Source organism: Haemaphysalis longicornis, unplaced genomic scaffold (genome assembly GCF_048455015.1).
Source record: "Haemaphysalis longicornis isolate Haplotype H1 unplaced genomic scaffold, Haemaphysalis longicornis Haplotype H1 scaffold_8, whole genome shotgun sequence".
Classification (NCBI taxonomy): domain Eukaryota; kingdom Metazoa; phylum Arthropoda; class Arachnida; order Ixodida; family Ixodidae; genus Haemaphysalis; species Haemaphysalis longicornis.
The window spans coordinates 6701316-6724148 of record NW_027526445.1 but is presented as its reverse complement, the minus strand read 5'-3'; the positions used below and the strand labels follow the sequence as shown (position 1 = coordinate 6724148).

Sequence of the window (22833 nt, the reverse complement as noted above, 5' to 3'; positions counted from 1 at the left end):
ATATACATTCATTGATATTCCAGGGACCATTAATTACATTAAGCACACAGACTCTTGAGCGGGCTAGGGCGGAACGCACCAGACTCAAAGCGAAGGCGTAAGTGGAGCAGTGGATCAATCATCTTTAGTGTTGTTTTTGAGAGCGACCCATACACGACACTACCTATGTGCTACCGAGACCCGACAACGGTGTTATATACACGGACAAAAAGATCTCTGTAAGCACCATAGGACTGCTGCGAGAGGAGCTTCAGAATGTTTATTGTTTCTAGGCATTTAGGTAAAGGTTACTTGATGCGCGGAAGAACGCCCGTTTTCCATAAAATACGACACCTAAAAACTTGCGCTTTTCTACAGTAATTTATGCCCAATGGAGGCTAATCTCAGGGTCTGCATGAATCCCGCGCTTGCGGTTGAAAACAACGCAAGTCCTTTTGCTTGGATTCAGTTTAAAACCATGTACGAGCACGCAGCCAGCACGTTTCTCAATATCAAGCTGTACTTGACGTTTGCAGCTGACAGGGGATAGGATTTAGAGGATATTTGAACATCGTCCACCTATATCGGACAGGAGATGGCTGCTGGCAATGCATGTCGGTGTAATTTTATCGTAAGTATAAATAGTGTGCAGCATAAAATTCCACCACCCGGCCCACCATTATCCTGCACATGCATCATGAACAGGGCGGACCCATTCTTTACACGAAATTTACTCTTCCGCATGTAACTACAAGTAGTTATTAACATGCTACTTCACACACCAAAAGACTTAAGGTCGCTAGGGTTGTGGTATCGCCAGCTGTGTCGTAAGCAATTCCAATATCAAAAATTCCCGTAAGGCAGAACTGGTTAGAGGCAAATGCATCTTTTATGTAGGATCAACTCAACAAGTTGATCGTTGGTAGATCGCCCCACTCTGAAGCCTGCCTGGCAGCTCTCGAGAAGACCATTGTACTACGAAAGTGCACGAGCCTCCGACTTACAATGTTCTCAAGCAGTTCTCACAGGCAGCTTGTAAGGGAAATGGATCGATAGCGGATGGGAAAGAAGGGTTCTTCGCCTCTTTTAGGAAAGCCACTTCTATGGCCTCCCTCCAAGACCTTTATATTTGCCCCCAAAGCCATATTTTGTTGTACAGGTGTACCAGTGTTTCAAGAGTATCGGAGGGCAGGTGCTCTATCATGGAGTACGTGATGTCGTCTGCGCATAGAACTGAAGGCTTAAAAGTACTAAGAGCATTGTCAGCTCATGAAGTGAAAAGGGTGTCACAAGACGAGGTTGACATAATTACCTCCTAAAGACTTCTTTTCAATAGATGTTTTGTGCTTCGTTAAAGTGTTTGTGGAGTGTGCAGAACAGGGTCGGAAGCATTGTGCAAGTGTGTTAGCCTGGTATTCAAGAGTGTCCCCTGTTGTGATGACCAGAGAGGGCTGTATATCTTTTTACCTTTAAGTTTACATATTCATGTACAGACTTTGTCGGTGTCAATGTGACAGTTTATACGTATAAGGAATGCTCGCCAAATCTCCCTTTTTGCACCACGGCGCATGCGCTTCCCGGAGTGCTTCTGAAAGTTTGAAAGATATGAGGTTATCGGACATGGGGCTTAAGCGAAGGACGCCCCGCGCCTTGTTCTGGGCCCCTGGCTCCGCCTGCAGTCCACGTTCCAGTAAGGCCTCCTTAGGTTGCGCGTCGCACCAGAGGCCCGGGGAGTAGACTTTTCGGCGGCTTCGAGGATGTGAACAGTGAGGAGTGGGGCGGCTTCGTCAACCCGGAGGTGTGTTCTGGATGCGGTGGGTAGTTTTCATGTTTCTGTCAATAAACACCAGTTTTCTCGGGCTACACGGAACCTCGTATGGCAAGTAGAACTAGTGGACTTATATATGTTAGTGAGGTACAGAAGTGGCCGCTACCGAACGCGTTTGTGCCCACTTCCCACTCAAGTGATGGGAAGAGAACTGTCGAGCCAATCCTACATGGAGGTGTGAAGACGTTTTGTGTCCTATATTGTAGTATGTTGGCTGTTTCTTATAAAAATACATGATCCAGATGTGGTTAAGGTTTTCTTAATGAGACGAGCTCGGGCATCTGGGCGGGAAGAGCACCAAAGACGATTACGTGCATTGAGGTCGCCTATACGTATGTATGCTTCATGCAAGTGATCTTTTAGCACCTGAACATCACAACTGGATAGCTAGCAATCAGAAGGGATGTAGATGGAGCAAAGTGTCATTAGCTTGTTAAATACGATTATTATGACTGCAACCAGCTCAACGAGAGTGTTTAAATTGAGAGTATTGCATAGTATGGATTTCGGGGAAACAATAGCCACACCCCCCGAGGAGTGCGCACACCCTTCTCTGAACTTTCTAAATATACCCTTAAAATGTTCAGGAAGTGTCTGTGTATGCTGTGTAGATGCGTTTCATCAAGACACATTGCACTCGGTTAAAAGGCATGCACTATCTCATATACATTGTCGAGATGTTTGATAAGGCCTCTAGAGTTTTCTTGTTCTAGATTTTCTTCCATTACTTACAATTTAAAGAGACTGTGTATGTCCGCGTGGTTGTGTGTTTATGCATGGTCTTTCAGGGCATTGACTCTTGTCTTTCTTGGTTTATCTGGAGGTTTGGGCGATGGTACCTGTTCCTTCTCCTAAGATGCAGAGAGAAAAAGTCTGATCCTCATGTCCGCGACAGATCCGGCTCTTTGGATGCCACACCTTTCTGGGTGCTTGTTGCTCAAACCGCCACCGCCCAGGCTGTCAGGGGTGCCAAGTATGACACGGGTATACAGCTAGATTGAGAGCAGCGCGGTCGTCCCCGTGTCCATCTCCTTCACGGCCGCAGTTGTACTGGGGGCCGACGGAGCGGGGGCGAACGGAGCAGCCTCGCTCCCGATGGAGACGGTTGTACCCACAACCGTTGCTGACTCAACAGGCAGTGTGGTGACAGGTTTGGCTGCCGGAGACAACCTAGTCATGTGTGTGGGTCGGGCTACGTCCGTCTCGCTAACCTGGGCCACGATTAAAACCAGGTGCCGCTCCGCCCCCCGGCGAGCTGGGTCGGCGTACCTCTCCAGGAAGAAGGAGGCGAACCTTATTCACTCCTCTAAGGAGGAAATGCTCTACTGACTTTTACATAATGATTTTTTTCTTGTTGGAATGTTTCATAGGTCCGGGAGTATGACGCGTGCGGTCCCGACAGTTAGGACATGCGAGGGTGGTAAAGTTATAGTTGTCGGTGGTGTGGCCCTGTGTGGTGCATTTCGCACAGGTTGGTTTGCCACAGCAGGAGCCTGTACCGTGCAAGAACCGCTGGCCCTTGAAGCAGTGGCACGGGTTAGGGTTCTAGGAACGTGCTCCGATCCTAATGAAACCAGCATATATGCTCCTGAAGTTTTGAATCGGTTGAAAGTCAAGTTGATATGTTTTGTTGGTACTTGTATATTAGCTTTGCGGATGGTGATTCTAATTGCGGCTGTAACACCTTGATCCTTCAGGCTTTCAAGAAGTTCAACCTCTGTTTCGTTCAGCAGATCTGGCTCAGGTATCACACCCTTCCAGCTGTTAAAGCAGTGGTGGGGTGTGCCACTGATCTACCAATCTATCATGTGGGTTTAGGTCAGGAGACTTGTTGCTTGCTGCTCTGTGTTTACCTGGACTAAGAATACACCGATTCTGAGTTTCACCTCGTAGCATTTCCTAACCCTTTCAGAAACTTTGACACAAGGATTACTGAATGAGATGAAACAGGTTTGATTTCTCAACTGATTCAATAAAAAACGATGATAGTTGTCCAGTTGCCAGAGAGTCATGGTTGGCACGTGTGGAAAGGATACTTCGTTGCGGCCCCATGTCAGTGGCCAATTATATATGGGGGTGATTTTAGGTTTACCATATGGCATAGAAAAAAGCAGGGGACGGGGGTATTTTCTTCGCTCGGTTTACCCTTACCCAGAGAGACGTCTTGGAGCTCCCTGTCTGGTAAACATACAGGAAGCACAACCACCGGAGCCGGGTCCACTGCTCCTGCGGGCACCGTTTGTGGTCCCTGCCCTTCACCTTAAAACCCCTAACCACGCTAGGATACAGTGCGAGTAGGGGGGTTCGGGGTAACAGGTGTCGGCAATATTAAACCATGAATACTCAAGGTGTTTCGTGCGGGGACGGGCCAGGAGTTGCACAAAGCCGTCTACATAACGGTGACGCTATGTTTCTGTCAACTTCCCGACGCTAAAACCAGTCATCCAGATAAATGAACCGCAATGAGAACTTACTTTAATTCATTGCGTGGGAAAAGGTTGTTTAGTAAAACAGTTCCAAGAAGGCACTTCCTGATTAACCATATTATTCCTGGCAAAATACTTTTAGAGAACAGATGTGCACTCACACCCATTCTAAACTTGAATTTGAAGCGGGCTTACCTTGTCCTTGCAGTATTCCTTCAGTTCATCGTCGGTGACATTCGCTCCCTCTTTGAGCACAACCCATGCGCAGACCTCCTCACCCATTCTTTCATCCGGCACCCCAATCACCTTAAAAAATAACCAAACGTCATCATTATAAATGAGAATTACTTACAAAACATGCAGTTAATGACTGGTCTCTAGATTTAAGAAAGACGAAAGGAAGCAAAAAGCCTCTACAACCACCTCCCAGTCATGACAATACCGCCAGTAGCGCGCAAAGGGGAAGCTTAAACACGAAAAATGTGTAGTAGTGATAGTATTTATGAACGGTATTTATGGTGACAACTACACTTGCATTTGGTGAATACGATACTATCGTGGAGCGCAAGGAGGTTATCTGTGCTAATCACGAGCTAGAGTTAAAAGTAGCCTAATTCCTTTAATGGGTGGAAGCCCAGCGCTCCAAGGTCGAGCTCAACGAGCACCTCACCTGGCAGTAATTACACGCGTCCCACACGGCAGCTCACAGACCTCGCGATTTTGTGTGCACGGTGCGACAGGCATCAACAAATACTGGAGTGTGATAAACAATATGTTCCAACTGGAGCCGCGACAGAATTTTCTGCGGAGTTGCGGAAGGCTCAGACACATAGGTGGACCAACAGGAAAATAAAAAAGCGCTTACTAAGAAAACGACGAACCTCCAGTTTAACAAATTGCAGCATAGCGATCAGAAACACCTCACAGGGAACGTAGCTCACAATATTTGCAGAAGCTGTGCCTCACCCACTTTACAATTGCTTGCTGACGCTGTTTAAGTTGTTAACCGAACGCCCAACCGAAACGGCTTCTAACAAAAACGAGTACGTGTATGGGTTGTGAAACGTCAGTTTATAGGCATGCAATATCTGTTCTCAATCAGGCATTAGTGTAAAATAAACTGGTCTAAACATATTAAAACACAATCCTCAAAAGCACCGATGTTTTCGCATGTGCGAAAACAATAGCGAAAGCATGACCTGCGACACCCCAGACATCACAGAATTTTCGAGGTCAGCAATGCTGACAGTATCGCCGAAAAGAAAATTACGAAAGAACTTGCAGGGAAAGTGGCATCGCTATTGAAATGAAAATAAAAAATTTGGAAGTAATCAGGGTGTATGCGTTTGTATTTCGTCTGAATTTGACAATTACCGTGGGAAAGGGTAAAGAAAAAAATCCCACGTTGTGAAAACTAAAACCAATTCAAGCGGACGGGGTATTTTTAAGGGAAGCTGTTTCGTAGTGCTTTTGTTCCCTCCATTAGGGAGTAATCAGGAAATAATGAACGTTGAAAAAGACAAAGAAGAATGTATTCAAAGGAGAGCCTAACCTTTCACTTGTGGGTATGCGGCACGAAATAAAAATTCGCGAGGGATGGGGGAAGAGCAGGGCGTAGGAATGCTTGAGTAGCAGTTGTGTGCGCTGGACATCTGTCCACGCGTGGGAAACAAGAGAACTTCAGCCACTGACTTCACCAGTGCTAACGTAACGCGACGTCTCGAGCTCCCGCCAGATCATCACTGCCCATGCCCAAGTCACAGGCCATCCGTTCCTGCCGCAGCTTCAGGCGCCCGAGGCCTGCGCCTGGCAGCCTTGTTTTTGTTCATTATCGCAAGGTTTGCCAGGTCTTCCGGTGGGCCAGCTGTTGCTGCAACAGTGCCGGGCATCTGTGCCTGAATTTTCTGTACGTGCTCCCGCGCTAATCCTCCGGGTAGCACACTGCTTCTTTCTGTCAAAGCAGTGGTGCTACGGCACTCTTGCGCCGTCTCATTAAAACCCCGAACGGAGCCTTCTGCACGCCGTGCTTAATTACCGGGGCCACACGAAGTCATTTGGGGAAGTTCAAACACAGCCACTATCCTTATCGCAGTTTTCTTCACCTCTCACGTGTGCTCCTCTTGTCATTTAGCACCCACCTTCTTCAATATAGTATGATTCCTGAATGACAATGCTAAATGATTTCTTCGGTATGTTCATCGTTGCTAAACCCTCAAAGGTAGCGCCCCTCCTACCATACGGCGCATTTAGAAACCTCAGTTGCAAACCCCGCACCAAAGCCGAGCTTCTGCGCATTGTGAATCACCCGTGAGGTAGCACGGAATTACTTATGTGCTCAGCGCCATGTATGTGTACCACACATAGATAGTGAAGTGCGGCTTTTCTGTTTTGTTTACTGATTTTCGTGGGCACATGGTATGGAGTTTTCTTTTTCGTAGATTTCTCTATTATGCTCCGTTTTATTCAAATGTCAAGCACGTAGAATTCGGTGTTCTGAGCGGTGTTGCCGTAAGACTGTGGCTGTGTGTCACCTATGATGTTCAATTTCAGTATCTGCCACAACCTCTATTAAATAGAAGATGTCATTTGCGTGTGCCAGTTGTTGGCGTAGACGCGAGTTTGTGCTGAAAAACAAAAGCAGATTTCACCAATCAAGCGTCTTGAATGCACGTCATGGGCCCCTTCGGCGAGCCGCACGCTTTTAACAGGACACCCACGATAAATGAAGCAAAGTTGTTGTGCACACTCTTTTGGGTAAAAGTAAGAGCAAATGCGGTTGCACAGAAAAACCTCCAGAACCCTTGAGAATGCACGAATCAGTGACTTTGGCTATAAATGACCACAGGACGACGATCACCGAAGTTAAATATCGGTGCATGTCCAAACAACCGCAACATTGGATTGGTTAGGAGAGGTACAAGACTCATACCACCTATCGAAAATATGTCTCATCCTCAGTTCAAGCACGGTACCGGTGGCGAAGCCAGACACTTTTTCGTGGGGAGAGGGGGATGCACTCGACCAGAAGATGGGAAGGGGATGTAGGAAAGCAAGACTTCTTGATCATTGTTGTTCAAACCAAGCTTGAAATAACTGACAAACGTGGGATGTGGGTATTCTAAACGCTATCAGTAAAACACACCTTAAGCAGCTAAGATTACAACGTTTAGGTTTACGACGCCGCCCTTAATTCCGTTCGGGGTCTATGGGTGCGGCACCTGTGATTCGTTTGGCTGAAGGGCAGGCGGTTATGCCGGCACGCGCTCGTCGGCGCAATCGTGAGCGTGCTCGTGAGCGGAGTTCGGACCCAGAACTTCATCTGGCGGAAGTGGAGGGCAACATTAGGGGTTTATTACCAATAATCGCGTGTTTTTTCATTTTCCTTCAGAAAAGGGACAAATAATTTTTTTAATAAGCTATGAAATACAGTCGAGCATGATCATAAGGTTATCGCGCGAGCATTCACCGGCCAAGCGTGCCGAGATCCTAGCGGTTCATTTTGGCACCATGCAAATTATGATTTCCCGCTGTCTTCGCTCCCTTGTTGTCTGTTCAATGTTAGAACAATGACCTCCATGACCAGTTTGCCACCCTTTCTGTATCAAGGTTAGCTTCGGTGTGATTAAGCAATGACGTCGTTGCTTTTCATCCACGCCGACCATAACAAAGTTGGCAGGGGAGATCTGCTAAAGTGTATGTTCTGCCTCCTTCATTTGCGCGAGCTGCGCTCCCGCGTTAATCTTAAAATCGCACTCCACTGTATTTGCGGCCTATTCATATAATGTGGCGGTGAAGCAAAAAAAAAGCATCGTGCTTTAAGCATCGTGCTTATAGCACGATGCTTAAAGTTCTTCCTTTTACAAGCCGTTGGGTCTAACAGACACGGCTTCCATAAAATTGCTTTTAACAGAAAAAATGGCCAGAAAATCAATGAATAATCCCGAAAAAGAAAGAGCGCCAAAATAAAGGTAAGTGTACAGTTTAGTTAATGTGGAGGCAGTATAAGATGGGCAGAAAGCAATACCTTTCATACCCAAGATATCAATAAAATGCAACAGTCAATGAAAGGCGATGTCGGTAGGAAAATAAACATATCAAGGATTGGTAGTTGACTGGACAAGATTCGGTGACATGCAGTCTCAAGTTTTTACACCTTGCACGTTATTAAAGACTGCAAATGACAGGCTAAAGTTTTGACCACACTTATACGCATTTAAGTCCAGTCCTGATGTCCCGCTGTTTCCCGGCAGTACTCTTCCTCTAGCAAAACACCGAGACTGCCTCGATCAGCTAGCGGAGGGGTCCCGGCTCAGCTCCGCGTTTTCGGCAGGAAATCCAGCAGGAGCTAATCGGAGCCGGTGACGTCCGCGCTTTCCACGATTGAATATGTCTACATGTACAGTATCTTGTGTGCCTACAGGGATCAGAATTTGGCTTAATCGTTGCTTTAATCTTTGCACCAAAAAGTAATAAAGCTGCAGGTAAGCGCATGCAGTAGAGGTCAGGTGGTTATTACATCGAATTGAACCGCACACCCACCTGTCGTGACATATTTTTAGGCGGGGCTTGGGCCCAGTGTGCCTCCCCCTACCTACGCCGCTACACTATACCACAACCTTTTAAAAATACCTAGAAAGGCCTTAATGACATTCCTAGGTATCTGATCTCCTTCATCTGATCTGATCTCCTAGTATCTGATCTCCTATGTATTTGATCTCCTTCACTTCCCCAAGGGCTGCACAGATACGTGTGTTATTCGTGCTGTGTTATTCGTGCTGCCAAGCGTATATCTACCTGGAACGTTGTGTCTGCATCCCTATTGCAGCCCAAACTTCCATCTCAAGGGCGCTCCGAAAAGGTTTGCAAGTTTTGTTGAGTCAGTATATTCCTTGCATACACTGCGGATTGCACACATGTTCGCTTAGCTTGAACTGTACCCGTGCAGTCACTTCCAGAAGAGCCGAGGGCCTCACTTCAAAGGTGTTTCTGCCCTTCCAGTATAGGCTTGCTTTTCTCATTTCAAAAGCTCCTTAGCTTGTGTTTATAATCGCATTAATCCTCTGCGAATTGTGGTGCAAGCCAAAACCTTGCAAATATCTTAGAATGATTTGCTCGGTTTTCTTCCTAAATATACCTACGGGCAAAGAGCTCCAAGGAACCTTGCAACGGAAGCCCCAACTTCTTAGAAAATGATATTGTATAGACATGTACAAGAGGAGTGCGTGCGAGATCAACCGAGCTATATTTTATTTAGCTATACCCAATGTTAGCAATCCCCGAAGTTTGGCGGAAGCCGCTTAGACAGGAACGACTCATCTGTATTTGATTTGTCAATGCAGCTTCTCCGCATGGCCACACAAACTGATCGAGCCATCCAAGGGCACAGTGGGCCTACGCTATTTTATAAGCTGCTCAATTGCAGCATTTCATTGAATTTTCTCAGTCCATTACAACTGTTTGGCATACGCAAACAATCTGAACAGGAAATTCTGGAAAGGCGTGCGCTCACCAGGCTTTCGTGTACGGCTGGGTAGGTATTGAGTACGTCTTCCACCTCTCCTGGAAAGATGTTTTCTCCCCCACGGATTACAACATCTTTGATCCTGCTTACGATTGTCACGTATCCGTCTTCGTCCATCACGCCGACATCACTGCACAAGTCAAAAAGGAAGGTGCGTTCGTTTAAATCTACCATTAAGTCCCCGGATATTAGCTGACTGCAGGACGATAAAATTTCAGCTAGGTTGAGACTTCCGCAATAAAGAAGGAAAAGACCACTCACGATGTTCAATGGTTGATGGTACGCGATTATGATTTTTTTCCTAAATGTTTCTAAACAGTGTAACTGGAGAATAATAAAATCTTCCCAAATAAAGCCTACACTTTTAAAACAAAATATTCAACTTTTCTGTGGTCGGTATAGAGGTCCCCGCTTCAATAAATTTCAATTGTTTAGCGAATGTCCCAAAATGATAATTTCAAATCATAGTGCGGCATAGAGGTAGGGTGGACTAAATCGTCACGGTGAGCAACAGCAACGTCCACACAAGAAAAACAAAGAGGGGTAAGAGCTCAGATAGAAGAAAGCGTTAAGGTTTCTATCACACTCAAATATAGCATACCTCGATAAGCCTAATATAGGGAAGAATCCAGAAGCAGTAATTGCTTTAACTATTCCATTTACCTCGTTAATTTCGTGGTCCCAACAGACCTGCTGCCAGTATCGCTACCACAACCTGCAGGACTAAAGAAAATCCCTATTCATACTGTGGTGCAAAGCGTTCTTTAGATTGTGTTCTTTTTGTACCAGTGAAACAACAATTAGCGACAACTTTCCATTCTTCTGCATAATAAGAAAATTAGGTTGAAAGTGCAATTATTACAAATTCTTGATGTAAGAGGCTCTGTGCCATGATTACAAATATATTGCTTTTTCGCAAGCTTCAAAAAATTATGGAGACCTTTGAAGCACTTCGAGCAGCGGCAACTCCCCATTCCGCTGATGTCTACATAAGGTCACATAATCTTGTATTTCTGATGTAGCCGGGCCAGAGACCGAAGGCACAGCTAAAACTTTTGAGCAGGCTCTTCTCATGGGACCTCTATTACGTGAATAGCAACGTGACTTAAAAAATCGCTGACAGTATTTGTTTTTGTGCAGGCTAGTGTTACATTATACCGGCAGATACTACGCCAATTGAACAGAAAATTCGGACTTTACAACAATTTTTGCAAAGTGTCGGTTAAAAAGGCGTCTTTCATGTTCGAATAGAGAATAACTTACCAAGAACCAGCACTCAAAATTCAACAAAGGTGTACATCCTTACATAAGCGTGCTATACAGGCGGATAATGCACAAATAAAGTAGGTAAAAATCAACAAAAAATGTTTAGCTCGACTTTTCTGCCGTCACGACCAGAATTTACTTGCTCTTGCATAATAAGAAGACTTCCAAATCAAACGAAACATGTAGTTTATACGCTCAAACTCCACCACAATGAAATATTGGCCTTTTTTTAGAGAGCCCGCCCCTGGATAGCGCTAAAAGACGGACAATCCAAAGTCATGCCTTTATTGGCAACCTGTTGCCGAGAACCATGCTTTGTGCACCATGTTTGTTTTGTTGGGAGCACGTGCCTGCTCACGGTCATCAAATCCTGTGCCGAAAGTGGACCATTCGTTTGTTTTGCCTGTCGTTGTGTCACACCCTGCACCCATTTTGATACGAAAAAAGCATAACCCATTCGCGATACACCTTGTTAGTTCTTCTGTAAATAAAAGTGTGATTCTTTGAATAGGAATCTCATTTAATGTTCACTGTCAAGGAGTACATTCCCCGATAAACCCAGCAGACTGAACGCTACGACAATAAGGAGATGTTTTCAACTCCTTAAGGCACTCCTTTTTGTTGCTGTCGTGCCTTTGTTATATGGAAAATTGCAGAGCACACGTTCACTGCAATAAAGTTTGCTTACTACGAGAAGCTTGTAGCGGACGTGACTACATACCAATTTGTCAAGCTCAAAGGTCACATTGTTGTTCATTTCACTGATTTCACATTTTCATAAACAGGCATGCGTCTAACTTTTCACGATAGGTTTGCATAAAAGTATTTGTATCAAATACACTATTACCAAACCCATAAAGATTTCAGCTAATCACGTCATATAAAATTGCCGCTATTCCTGCACAGAAAAACCAATTCTCACGGAATGTGTATATTATATCACTTGTCACTGTCTTGGATAATGTTGGCAAACTAGACCCAACTTGGTGCATTGGGACATGAAAATGCATTTTATGTTTGGAGTAACAGAAACGGAACATGGTTTTGGAGGGTAAAATATTGAAGAATGCAGTATTATTACAAGTGCTGCAGAAACGAAGCAAGCTGCATCCAATCGAAGGTTAACCGGGCCGTTCAGCTAGCATAGGCATTCTTAACTCGCGTCATAGTCCGAAGGCGGCAATGTTCCAGTACATTTCGAAATTCAAAATCTGAGCATGAAGCTGAGGTGAAATGTTTTTCATAGAGTTTTTCCTGCATTTTATTACTTGCTTTTATGCTGCAGTACGTAGAGGTATTATTCAAAACCACGCATTACTTAACATATCATAAAATATTTAAAGGGAATGTTTATAACTTCTGCAGGTTTCGAGTCACTGAACAACCAGAATACTGCAACATAGCAAGAAATCTCCTGTCATTATTGAAGACATTGTAATGGTGCCAACGCAAGCCAGAAGTGTTCAAGCATGACTGATTATCCATATAAAAATCCTGCAATAAACAAAACATGCAACATTTGCAGGAATGTTCTACATTTTTCATACAACTACTAGTGGTAGTACAGGTTTTTTAATTGGCTGAAACACACGTCGACCTAAATTGAGGCAACAAAAAACACCTATGTGTTAGGTTTGTTAGCGACGTAAAAATCTTTCGGTGGTTTACACACGCATCTTACTCCCAACTGTGGCGCAACACCTACCTCAGGTGTAGTTTTGGTTGCAACACCCTATTTGAAGTTTGTTTAATTTATGCACCCGTCTTTATGACATACTCCCAACGACTTACAAACCATTTTCTCTTGTGAGTGACATATTTCTACTTATATAATTTACTCACCTCCGCGTAAAAGCAGCCCTCAACCACTAATTGTAGTGCCTAGAAGTTTTACAGCACAAGACGGAAGAATAAACTCCCAGCTCCCCTCGCGGGAACCCCTGTGTAGATGGGACGCATAGGTGGAGCGGCGAAGGGACCGCGTTTTATAGCGCGCGTAACGTTGAGGGGACTGCGCAAGCCGGTATCAGTCGATAACGACGTTGGCGTACTTGTAAAGCGGCGTGGACTCTAGGTGTTTGAGCCAAGCGTGGATGTTGCTTCGCCGGAGAACGGCACACCGGTTATATGCGCAGCGCGCCCGAAGGAGAGGAAACCGCGGAAGAGAGAGTACTGCACATGCGCCGACCCCAGCGCGTCTGCCGCGGCTATCACGCAACCCAATCCAACACAATCTACTTAAATTCAATCCAATCCAAATCCAATCCAATCCAACCCAAGCCAATCCAATGCACCTCGCGAGAGAGTGTTCACTATCGGAGAGGAGAGGGGGTGAGCGGCGGAGAGCGCAGCTGGCGCGGTGAGGAGAATGGGGGAGGGGCGGACAACGCCGACCACGACGACGCCGGACGGACAACGCGAGTGAATGAGATGTTCTGCATCTAAAAAGAAATGTCTTACCCTGTCTTGTACCACCCGGCGTTCGTCATGCACTCCCTTGTCTTCTGCTCATCGTTGTAGTAGCCAAGGAAGACGTTGTGCCCTCGACACCACACTTCCCCTGGAGTGTGCACAGGCTGCTCCCGACCAGTAACAGGATCCGCTATTTTCATCTGCGCCAGTAAATGTAACATTACATACAAGTTTAAACGGTTTCACTCACCGAAGCTTCACCTCGGCAATGAGGCACACAGAAATCGATGATCTGGGTAATTTTAACCACCCGGAGAAAATTAAAGTGCAAAATGGCGACACACTGGTTTGTTTTAGTTTCGCTTCCGTCAGAAATAGCGCCGCGGCGGCGGCGATCTCGAAGCGTCCTTGGGCACATAAACGCAACGCCTTAGGTAGTGGGCCTTACCAATGCCAATTTAAATACCGCAAATTAGCACAAAGCCGTAGGTACTGAAAACAGCACGGTCAATTTAAACATAGATGTCGTTAATATAAGGAGCAAGGGTATGTGCTCCGGAGATAGCCCACTGCGTTGCCCCTCTGGTATTCACAATAGAAGTAGTCATAGATAATACACCTTCAACACCCTACAAACAGAAAAGCTGGGGGGGGGCGCTACTAAAGAATATAACGGGCCAAATATTTTCAGAGGTGAAACGGGGACTGGTGCTTCACATATTGAAGCTTCAAATATTAAAATTTAAAAAATGAGGTACACATATTTGAGATACAAATCTGACGGAAAATAAAACTTTCAGGCCCTGCCTGATTCTCGGAGCATTCAGGTGTAATAAAAGCTGTTTGCATATCTGTATTGAACATAAATGTAAATTAAGCAGTTTCCAATCAGCGCGAAGCTGACAGGCGCGGAGGAATGATCCATCAAAGGAGCTATCGCACCTCTCCTGAACAGTTTCACTACCAGCCTGGACTTTATAACGAAAGTGCACAGGAGAGGGCACCGCATCCCTTCAAAATGCATTTAAAAAGACGCGGGATAGAATTTTAAATAGTTTAGGGTAACAAATGCGGAAATGCAGCTATTTTTCTTATTTCTAATGTTGGGCACATATTTGCAGTCTAGCTACTGCAGGCCCCATAGCAACAACGCAGCGCAGATCTCTGGCAACACTTTGCATATGATCATCGGTTGCTTGCGAGGCGCAATGGGATTGACATCGATTTCGTAACGCGACGAACCCACGTTCCATACCATCAGAGAAAGCGGTGACCTTTGCAAATCCTATGCATCGCTGAGCGACGCTGGGTGACTACGGCGGCTAAACACCGTGACCCCGGACGAGCCACCACAACACACCAGGCCTTCAATTGTCTCCGCACCGAATTGTTTCACACAGAAGCAGGAAAAATTCGCATATCCAGATGATGCCGATGGTTTTATAACTTGTTCAGGCACTTTCGTTTTCTTTGGTCGTGTGGCTCTGACAGTGTCCTTGAATATTTCTTTGCTTTAAGCCTTCATTTGAGGAGACAATTACAACATCATTACATTTTTGGTTCGCACGCATTTCGCATTTGCGCAACAAAGTTTTCGTTGCGAGTTAGTGCCGTATTGCCATTTTTCCAGCAAGATTATGTCATCATTAGAAGTGACGGAACGTGACACAAATAGCAATAATTACATTCCTACATTTTGGAGGTTGCATTCTGGTTGTGCGGCCACAAGTATAGCGTGTATAGTAAACGGAATTTGTGTCCAGTAATGTAATTACTCGGTTTCAAAGTAAAATGCATAGGTTGTTTCGGCACGTGTACACATGCGTTGTTAGAAACCAGTTTTCCTTTAGAAAGCACAATTTTTGTTTCTAGTCCAGCGTTTTGACTATTTAGAGCGGAGAAACGAAAGGGGCTGTGATGACTCTTTGTGATCCAAAAGCGAGGTATTTTTCCTACATAAAAATGAATCCCTGCAATTGGACACTCAAACTCACACCCACTCCTTCATTCCACTGTTGAATCGCGAAGTAACAGTAAAAACAAGGTCTCTTTCCTCGATGTCAGGTGACCGATGTCAGCTGGCCCTTAGGCCACACGACGTGCAAAACTGTTCTATCACTCAACCGCAACAATAAAAACGCACTGAATAAAATATTTGTTCCACCGAATGTGCTTAATATTTCGAAGACACCCAATTTATTGGGAAATCTACAGTAAGATTTGAATACAGTAACACCGCTTAATTCCTAATATCGAGTGATTAAAAGTGTTTCCCTGTCATGTGCACGCGTAGACGAATCAAACACACGTTAACAAAGTATCACTTATAGTGCAGCCCAGTTTTTTCAGTAGGAATTACTATATAACGAGTCTTCACTCCATGTCGGAAACTCAACACATGGAGACATTACAAAGTCCTGACTTTCAAAACTTAAACGCCATTACTGATTACAATGCACGATGTACAATATTTATTCAACTCTATGCATTTTTGAAGCCGTCACTTCCGATGCAGGAAAAATATTTTCCGCACTACGAACTTTAAAAGTGATTATAACCGAGTCCGTCCTAACGTGCCTACAGTACCTTCTGGCGGAAACTAAATATTACACGGAGAGAAAAGACTCGCGTGGATGAAGATTTCGCATCCATGTACCGAAATGACCCTATAAAAGTTAGGTAACCGAAATTCAAGCCCAAAATACTGTTCTCACCTCGAGGTAGGCCAATGGCCTGCCGACAGTGTGAATCTGCTTGTCATCTGGATCATGTTCGGACACTATTGTCATGGCGGCGGTGAGTTCACTGGCCCCGAATCCAACCTAAGGAACCGTGGGAGAGACGTACCGCATATACTTGCATAAAATTGACACCATTATTTTTTCAATCGAGTACTACATTTATTCGCCGACATAACAATGACACACCAAAATTGGTGCCGTGAGTGCGGTACCACGTGAGGGATCGCCGCATTCAAAATAACAAGAAGATTCATGAAGGCTGAGGAACATACACCAAATGCGGCGCACACTACGCTGCGCCCTTAGTTAAAAAGATGTAGTTAAATACCGATAGCGACAGCACAGACGACAGCAGCCGAAAGGACAACTGCACAAAAAATTCCCCCGCACCTCCCCGAGGGGGATTGTGAGGATGCAGAAATGCGAACGTCGAACGCAACGTCCTCGGGTACCATGCGAGGAAGGCACCGCACAACCTTCGATACGTCGATGGGCACGTTCACCGCCTGTCCCTTGATTCCAAACTGCCCGTTGCCTCGAGTCCGGCGCCTGATGCTCATGAAGGGGAGTCGAGGCGCGATGACCCGCTCTTCGACCGGGTTCAGATCGGGAAGATGCGCCTGCCGAGGAGGATAACGGTAGCAAAAACTCACGCAGCCCTCCTCTTCGCAGCTTTGTCTTCTTCTCCTTCATCTTCTTCAGCGGTTCCCCTACGGGAAGATGACGATGGTGGTTGAACGCGAAGCTATCTCGTGCTGGATTGTTTGGTTGGCCAATCCCAAGGAGCATCATGCCACAATCATTATCAGACGCGCTGCGGACGGCGGCCAAGGGACGCACGACAACCCCCTACTATAATGCATTTCTGCATAAAATTTCTGGCCATTTTACAACGGGGCTATCTTTGTCAGTCTCGTCTCACCGCTGCTTAGCAATGGGGCGGTATACCGGTTATATGTCTGCGCTTTAGTAGAAGGCTATCCACTATACTCTTAAGAGAGGCAACCACATGGATGGCTGCGAAACAGGGTTGACAAGTTTCCCAACTTATACCCAATCCGCCAGCCCGGCAAGCTGAAGATTACTATAACATTTGGTGGTCCTTACGCCGGCCAATGCCCAGCAAGTTTCCGCACGTTGGAGAGGTGGTGCTTAACTACGTTAAGGATAGTGCACAGTTTCATCAAACCACTCCTGGCAAGCTCCCTTGAATTATTAGAGGTCGATTTGCTCGGAGAGCTGGGAGATGTAGCCCGAGATGGCAAGGTAGACTCTCACGCGGCAGTGTTTGATAAAATTTGATTACAGCTCAGATTAAGCTTGACAACGCTGGCAGATAAACGGGAACGGTGCAATTGGCGAATGTCTGTACATAATTGTGGATTTTTACAAAAGTAAGTATTATTAGAAACTGCAGGTTCCATTACAACATCCGACATATGAATCAGAACCCGCGACGTGTTTACATTTTTTTAATGGCACCTTATCATCTCTTCTTTAATTTAGCCCAGATATTATCTTTACATAAATGTGCAACCTAGTCTGGTGTACCAAACGTCACGTGCCGACACGCAACTAAATGTCCTTGTTATTTTCCTTCTCCTGTGGCCACTGTTTACTCCGAATATATATATATATATATATATATATATATATATATATATATATATATATATACACAGTTGATCCCTGTCATATCGAATTATTGTGCATATCAAACAGTCTAAACATCCCCATCAAAATCCCACGCAAGAGAATAGCACTGTTGTACGGGTGTATCCAACTCCCGGTCATCGGCACATTCGATATATCGAAAGCCGCGTTCGGCAAATGCCCCTGCAAGTGCGCATCTCCAGGGAGAGCTCCGGGCCACGACTTCTCGCTCGCGCTTTCGCGATCGGTGAGAGAGAGGCTCCGTCGCATCGCCTGAGTGACCTTGGACACCCGCATGGTAACGAGAACGCGGGAAACCGGCCTTACCCGCTCGGTGTCTGCGTGTTTGAGCTTGAGCGGTGGAGCGGTGACTGCGCTTGGTCAGTGGTGGCCCTGCCAGCACAGGGATACAGGCGAGGTTTGGTGAATGTTTGTTTTCTTTGCGGCACCGGGCCACGTGTTTCGGAGCCATGGACGCTGAAAAACGGAAAGAATTAGGATTTTTCATCGAAGGCGGACATCATTCGACGGGTGGAGGCCGGGGAAAAGAAGTCGTCGGTTGCGGAGGCGTTCGAATACCTCGCAGCGCCTTGAGCACAATACTGCGCAGAAAAACTGACTTGAAGGTGAAGGCAGCGTAGTCCGGACGTTCTGCAGCGTGTCGCGTGCGTATACCGGAATATGACAACGTTGAGAAAGCCCTGTACGCCTGGCTCTTGGACACTAGAGCAAAAAATATTCCTGTGGGCGGCCCGATGGTCATAGAAAAGGCGAAGTGGTTTGCAACAGCGCTAGGAGAAAATGACTTCACTGGTGACTGCGGCTGTCAGCAACGCTTCGAAAACAGCTCCGGCATCGTCGGGAAGACCCCGTAGGGCGTAAGCGGGGCAACTAGCAGCAACAACAGCATTAAAACATGGCTGTCCAAAGAATGGCCAGGTATTTGCGACAGCTTTTCGCCGTCGCAAATATTCATTGCCGACGAAACTGCCCTGTTTCGGCAGATGCTGCCGAGTAAGACGTTGGACCTGAAGGGTAGCAAATGCCATGGTGGAAAAATGAGCAAGGTGCGCTTCTCCATTTTCCTCGCTGCAAATATGGACGGCTCGTGCAACGTACGGTCGTTCGATTGCCAAGAGCAGCGTGCCACGCTGCTTCAAGAACGAGAGAGGCCTCTCGGTTCGCTACGCATCCAACAAAAAAGCGTGGATGACACGCCATCTGTTCACTCAGTGGCTGCGGGCATGGGATACCGAGCTGCAGAACTCCGGCCGCCAAGTTCGTCTCCTTCTCGACAATTGTTCGGCCCATCACGTCGCCATCCCATTGAAAAACACCACCGGCGAAATTTCGCCGGCCAACACTACGGCAAAGCCACATCTCAAACAAGGCATTACCAATGCCTTGAAGGTGGCATATAGGCGACGACATAGAGGCTCCTGGTCAACCTTCGTTTTGGAGTCGAACTCAAGGTAGACCTCCTTGGAGTAACGCAGATGCCGACTGGCGCCTGTCATAACGTCAAAGAAATCACAGTCGTAAACTGCTTGGGCAAAGCGGGCTTTGTGGTAGCTCCAGAGCAGACGTGTCCAGACAACGAAGACAACGACGTTGAGCGCCTCTTCAGTGAATTTCAAGCGATCGTGGAGATAATGGCGGACATCGCCGTTGCCGAAGAAGTGGACCCCACTAGCGACTCCGATGAAGATACTCAACCTCCTACCGCAGCTGAGCTTGCGTAGGCGTTCAGCGTTATTCGCCGCTGCTGTGGCGCAATAGAAGGAGCCGGACTTTCGCATTCGGACACCATCGGCAATATTGAAGATAGTTTAATGAACTTCATGATGCAGAAGAAAAAGCAGTCCAAGCGCAGGGACTTTTTTCATGCTAAATAAAGTGCTGTGGTCGTCGCGCTGTGTTTTGTATTTTCTGTGCTTTGAAGAACAAGGAAAGCTACCGCTTCTCACAATGTCAGGCAGCAGGCAATGTCAGGCAAGCAGGCAATGTCAGACAATGTCAATGCACATCACATCTCAGTGATGTGCGGAGGTTTGGAGGTTTCAAATAAGCTTCAGATAGGCATATTCTGTATCGAATTATCGATATGTCTAAGTATTACCCGATCCTCTTGAAGGTTGATATATTTGGAATCGGCCTGATTATATATATATATATATATATATATATATATATATATATATATATATATATATATATATATTGTAATGAACCAGACCGCTTCCTAGGACACCATGTTTTTTCTCTGGCCGAACGAGCTCCACGCTTCTGCTTCTTCCTTGTCATCCAGTCAGCCGCCGTTCTCTTCGATCTGTCGGTAGATTGGCCACTGAAGATGCTCACAGCTTTTCTATCGCAACGCTTCGCGCCTCTACAATATATATATATATATATATATATATATATATATATATATATATATATGAATTAGAATAGGAAATGCGGGCGCGTTGAATTACGACAGAAATAAGGGTATAAGGGTTGGCTGAGAAAAATGCCTCGGAAAGCAAACGGGAGCATGCGGTAGGTCATTTCAACAGATGAAAAAGTTGAAAAGACAGATAGAAAGTAAAAAATGGCCGCTTCGAAGACATCAAAATGTGATTTTGTAACGGTGGTCGACTGCTTCTATCATGCTAGACGGAACTTGGGCCAGTGAAGTCAACCTTTATTGCGGCACAAGCATGTCTCAAGCAAAAAAGCAATACATAAGACATTCTAAGCCAAACTACATACCTGGACGAAGTCCTAACCATTTTTCACCAAAATGAAATTAAATTTTCTATCCTTAATACGTGCATGCTAATGATCCTTTACTGCAAAAGGCACAAAATTAAAACTTTTCGCTGCAGGGAATTGCGATACCACTGTCGACGCATTAGCTTTTGTGTGTGTGCCAGTGAACAGTACCTTATCGTTCCTGGTATGACCCTGAAACATTTAGTAATACTGAAAACACAAGAGTTCCGATCTAGTCTTTGCTTTGGGTTGACCAAAAAACAGAAGTGACTATTATGACTTTAGAAACAGCGACAAACGTGCCTTAGGGCAAATGTTTTATTATTCTGCATCCAGAATATAACACTTATGACACAAATAAAAAAAGGTTATGCGCTCACCCTGACCGGAACATTGAGCTTCTCGCGGATCAGTTTACGGACCGCAGGCGTCACAATGTTTCCACCAGTCTCAGCTGCAAAGAGTTATTTGCATTAAAAACACCAAGTCTCTAGAAAAGAAAATTAAATAAACTACAAAAAAGTGATTCATGAACCAGTGACACAGGACGGCTGACAGATCTGTCTCGCTAAATATGCTTCCGGGTAATATTCTGGTTTTGTGTGCGCGCAACCAATAAAAATTTTGTAAGGCTGCAAGATGTGATATTTGATTTTGAAGCAGCAACGAGAAGAAGAATATTTTGCGATAATTGTGGCACATAAAATCAAATTTTTGTTAAATGGAAACAAATGCTAAGCGATCACCCACAATAATCTGAAATATACAATATCTCAAGCGTGCTGAAACTACTATGGCGTCCACAAAAATAGGATCATTTAAAAGGGCCGATATATTTTCCAATGGCATAAGACAAACATACGAAGCTTCTCCACGACTTATGTTTGTTCATGCTATTCTATTTTATACAAGGACAACTTTTATTCCATATCCGCTCCTTAACCTCAAGCTTTTCAGAATTAGGGCAAAGAAGATATATTTTTACGAGCCATGACTATGCATTTTTTCTTTAAAAAGAAAGTCCAAAATCGAAGTTCTATGAGGGTTGTCGTTAGGTCTGGGCAGAAAAATTAACTTAAATGGCAAAGAAAGGTGTGAAAAAATGCTTTTATACACCCTTGAAGAAATACAGCGCAGGTATAGCGGAACCCCCACCCCTACCCCCGGACTACTGGGGTCATTCTATCTTTCCTCGTACAACGAATGAAATAAATTAAGCAGAAAAGACTGGCACAACGATTTCCCTCGCACGCGGGAACTAAAACGTTGAAGGGACCATGAGGGAAAACAAATTCTACGTTCGGTTCATTCGAAAGATGGCCTCGTTAAAATAACATCACACGACGATTATTGTACACTTCACACAAGCAAAATAAATAACAAGGAAAACGGATATAGCTATGCCACTCACCAGCTAGTTTGACGCATTGAGCTTATGAGGCTATATAGAGCTCTTGTTACGACTCGCTGAAGCAGAAAAGCCCAACGTAAGTTGAACTAGAATTGTGGCGAGATACGTATACCTGAAGTGAATCATATTACTTTGCAGCAGTAAGAATGCTTTTGAAAAATGGACGTTACAAGCCAACGCATAAACATACAAGCACTAGCGCGTACGGTGCGCTATGGTGCGTAAAAAAGCCATCGGGTGCATTGGGCCTTCTGACAAGACTCTGGCCAACTGGCATCAGTGACACTCCCAGTAGCGTGACCCTAATTGTTGCACCACACCGAATATCTCACGAACGATTATGAAAAATAACAAAACTACAACAGGTATTTGTCTGCTCCCGAGTGAAACGACTCTGCGAATCGAGAATTGTGCCGAATCGCTGCGCTATATAGAATGGTGGGTGGTTATTAAGGTTTGCGACAGCGGCACCCTCAGTCAAAGTATATATGGTAACCATTCTTTTGGGCACCTGCCCATGATGCGTCACTACCGACGACACAAAACATAAGTTTCTGCAGACTAATTGACATTTAGGCTTACATTGTTAATTTTGGTGTGAAGATATCGTCGTTTTGCTGCCGAAGGAGTGCTCATATTCCAATAAAGCACAAAATATTTCGATTAGAAGAACCACGAATGTCTTACTGGCATCCTTAAACTTGTGTTGTGAAAACGACAGTTGAGCCAACTATATTATTTCAGAAAACTAAGGCGAACTTTGTGGCCAGTGGGCATCATGAAGCACACACTCAGTGAACTAACCTTCCGAGTGCCACAAATGAATGGCTTCTTTGAAA

At 45.3% G+C, this 22833-nt stretch overlaps 1 protein-coding gene across 3 annotated transcripts in view; it reads right to left on the bottom strand.

Moving 5' to 3' along the window:
- LOC144149912 (medium-chain acyl-CoA ligase ACSF2, mitochondrial-like) overlaps positions 1 to 22833 on the bottom strand; it is a 197421-nt gene that overhangs the window by 5234 nt on the left and 169354 nt on the right. For all 3 annotated transcript variants that reach the window (XM_077681646.1, XM_077681645.1, XM_077681644.1), the window contains exons 11-15: positions 20964 to 21037; positions 16147 to 16254; positions 13481 to 13632; positions 9743 to 9884; positions 4429 to 4539 (exon numbers count right to left, since the gene is read on the bottom strand). In XM_077681646.1, coding sequence (XP_077537772.1) covers positions 4429 to 4539; positions 9743 to 9884; positions 13481 to 13632; positions 16147 to 16254; positions 20964 to 21037 — 587 coding nt within the window. The remainder of the gene's footprint in view (positions 1 to 4428; positions 4540 to 9742; positions 9885 to 13480; positions 13633 to 16146; positions 16255 to 20963; positions 21038 to 22833) is intronic.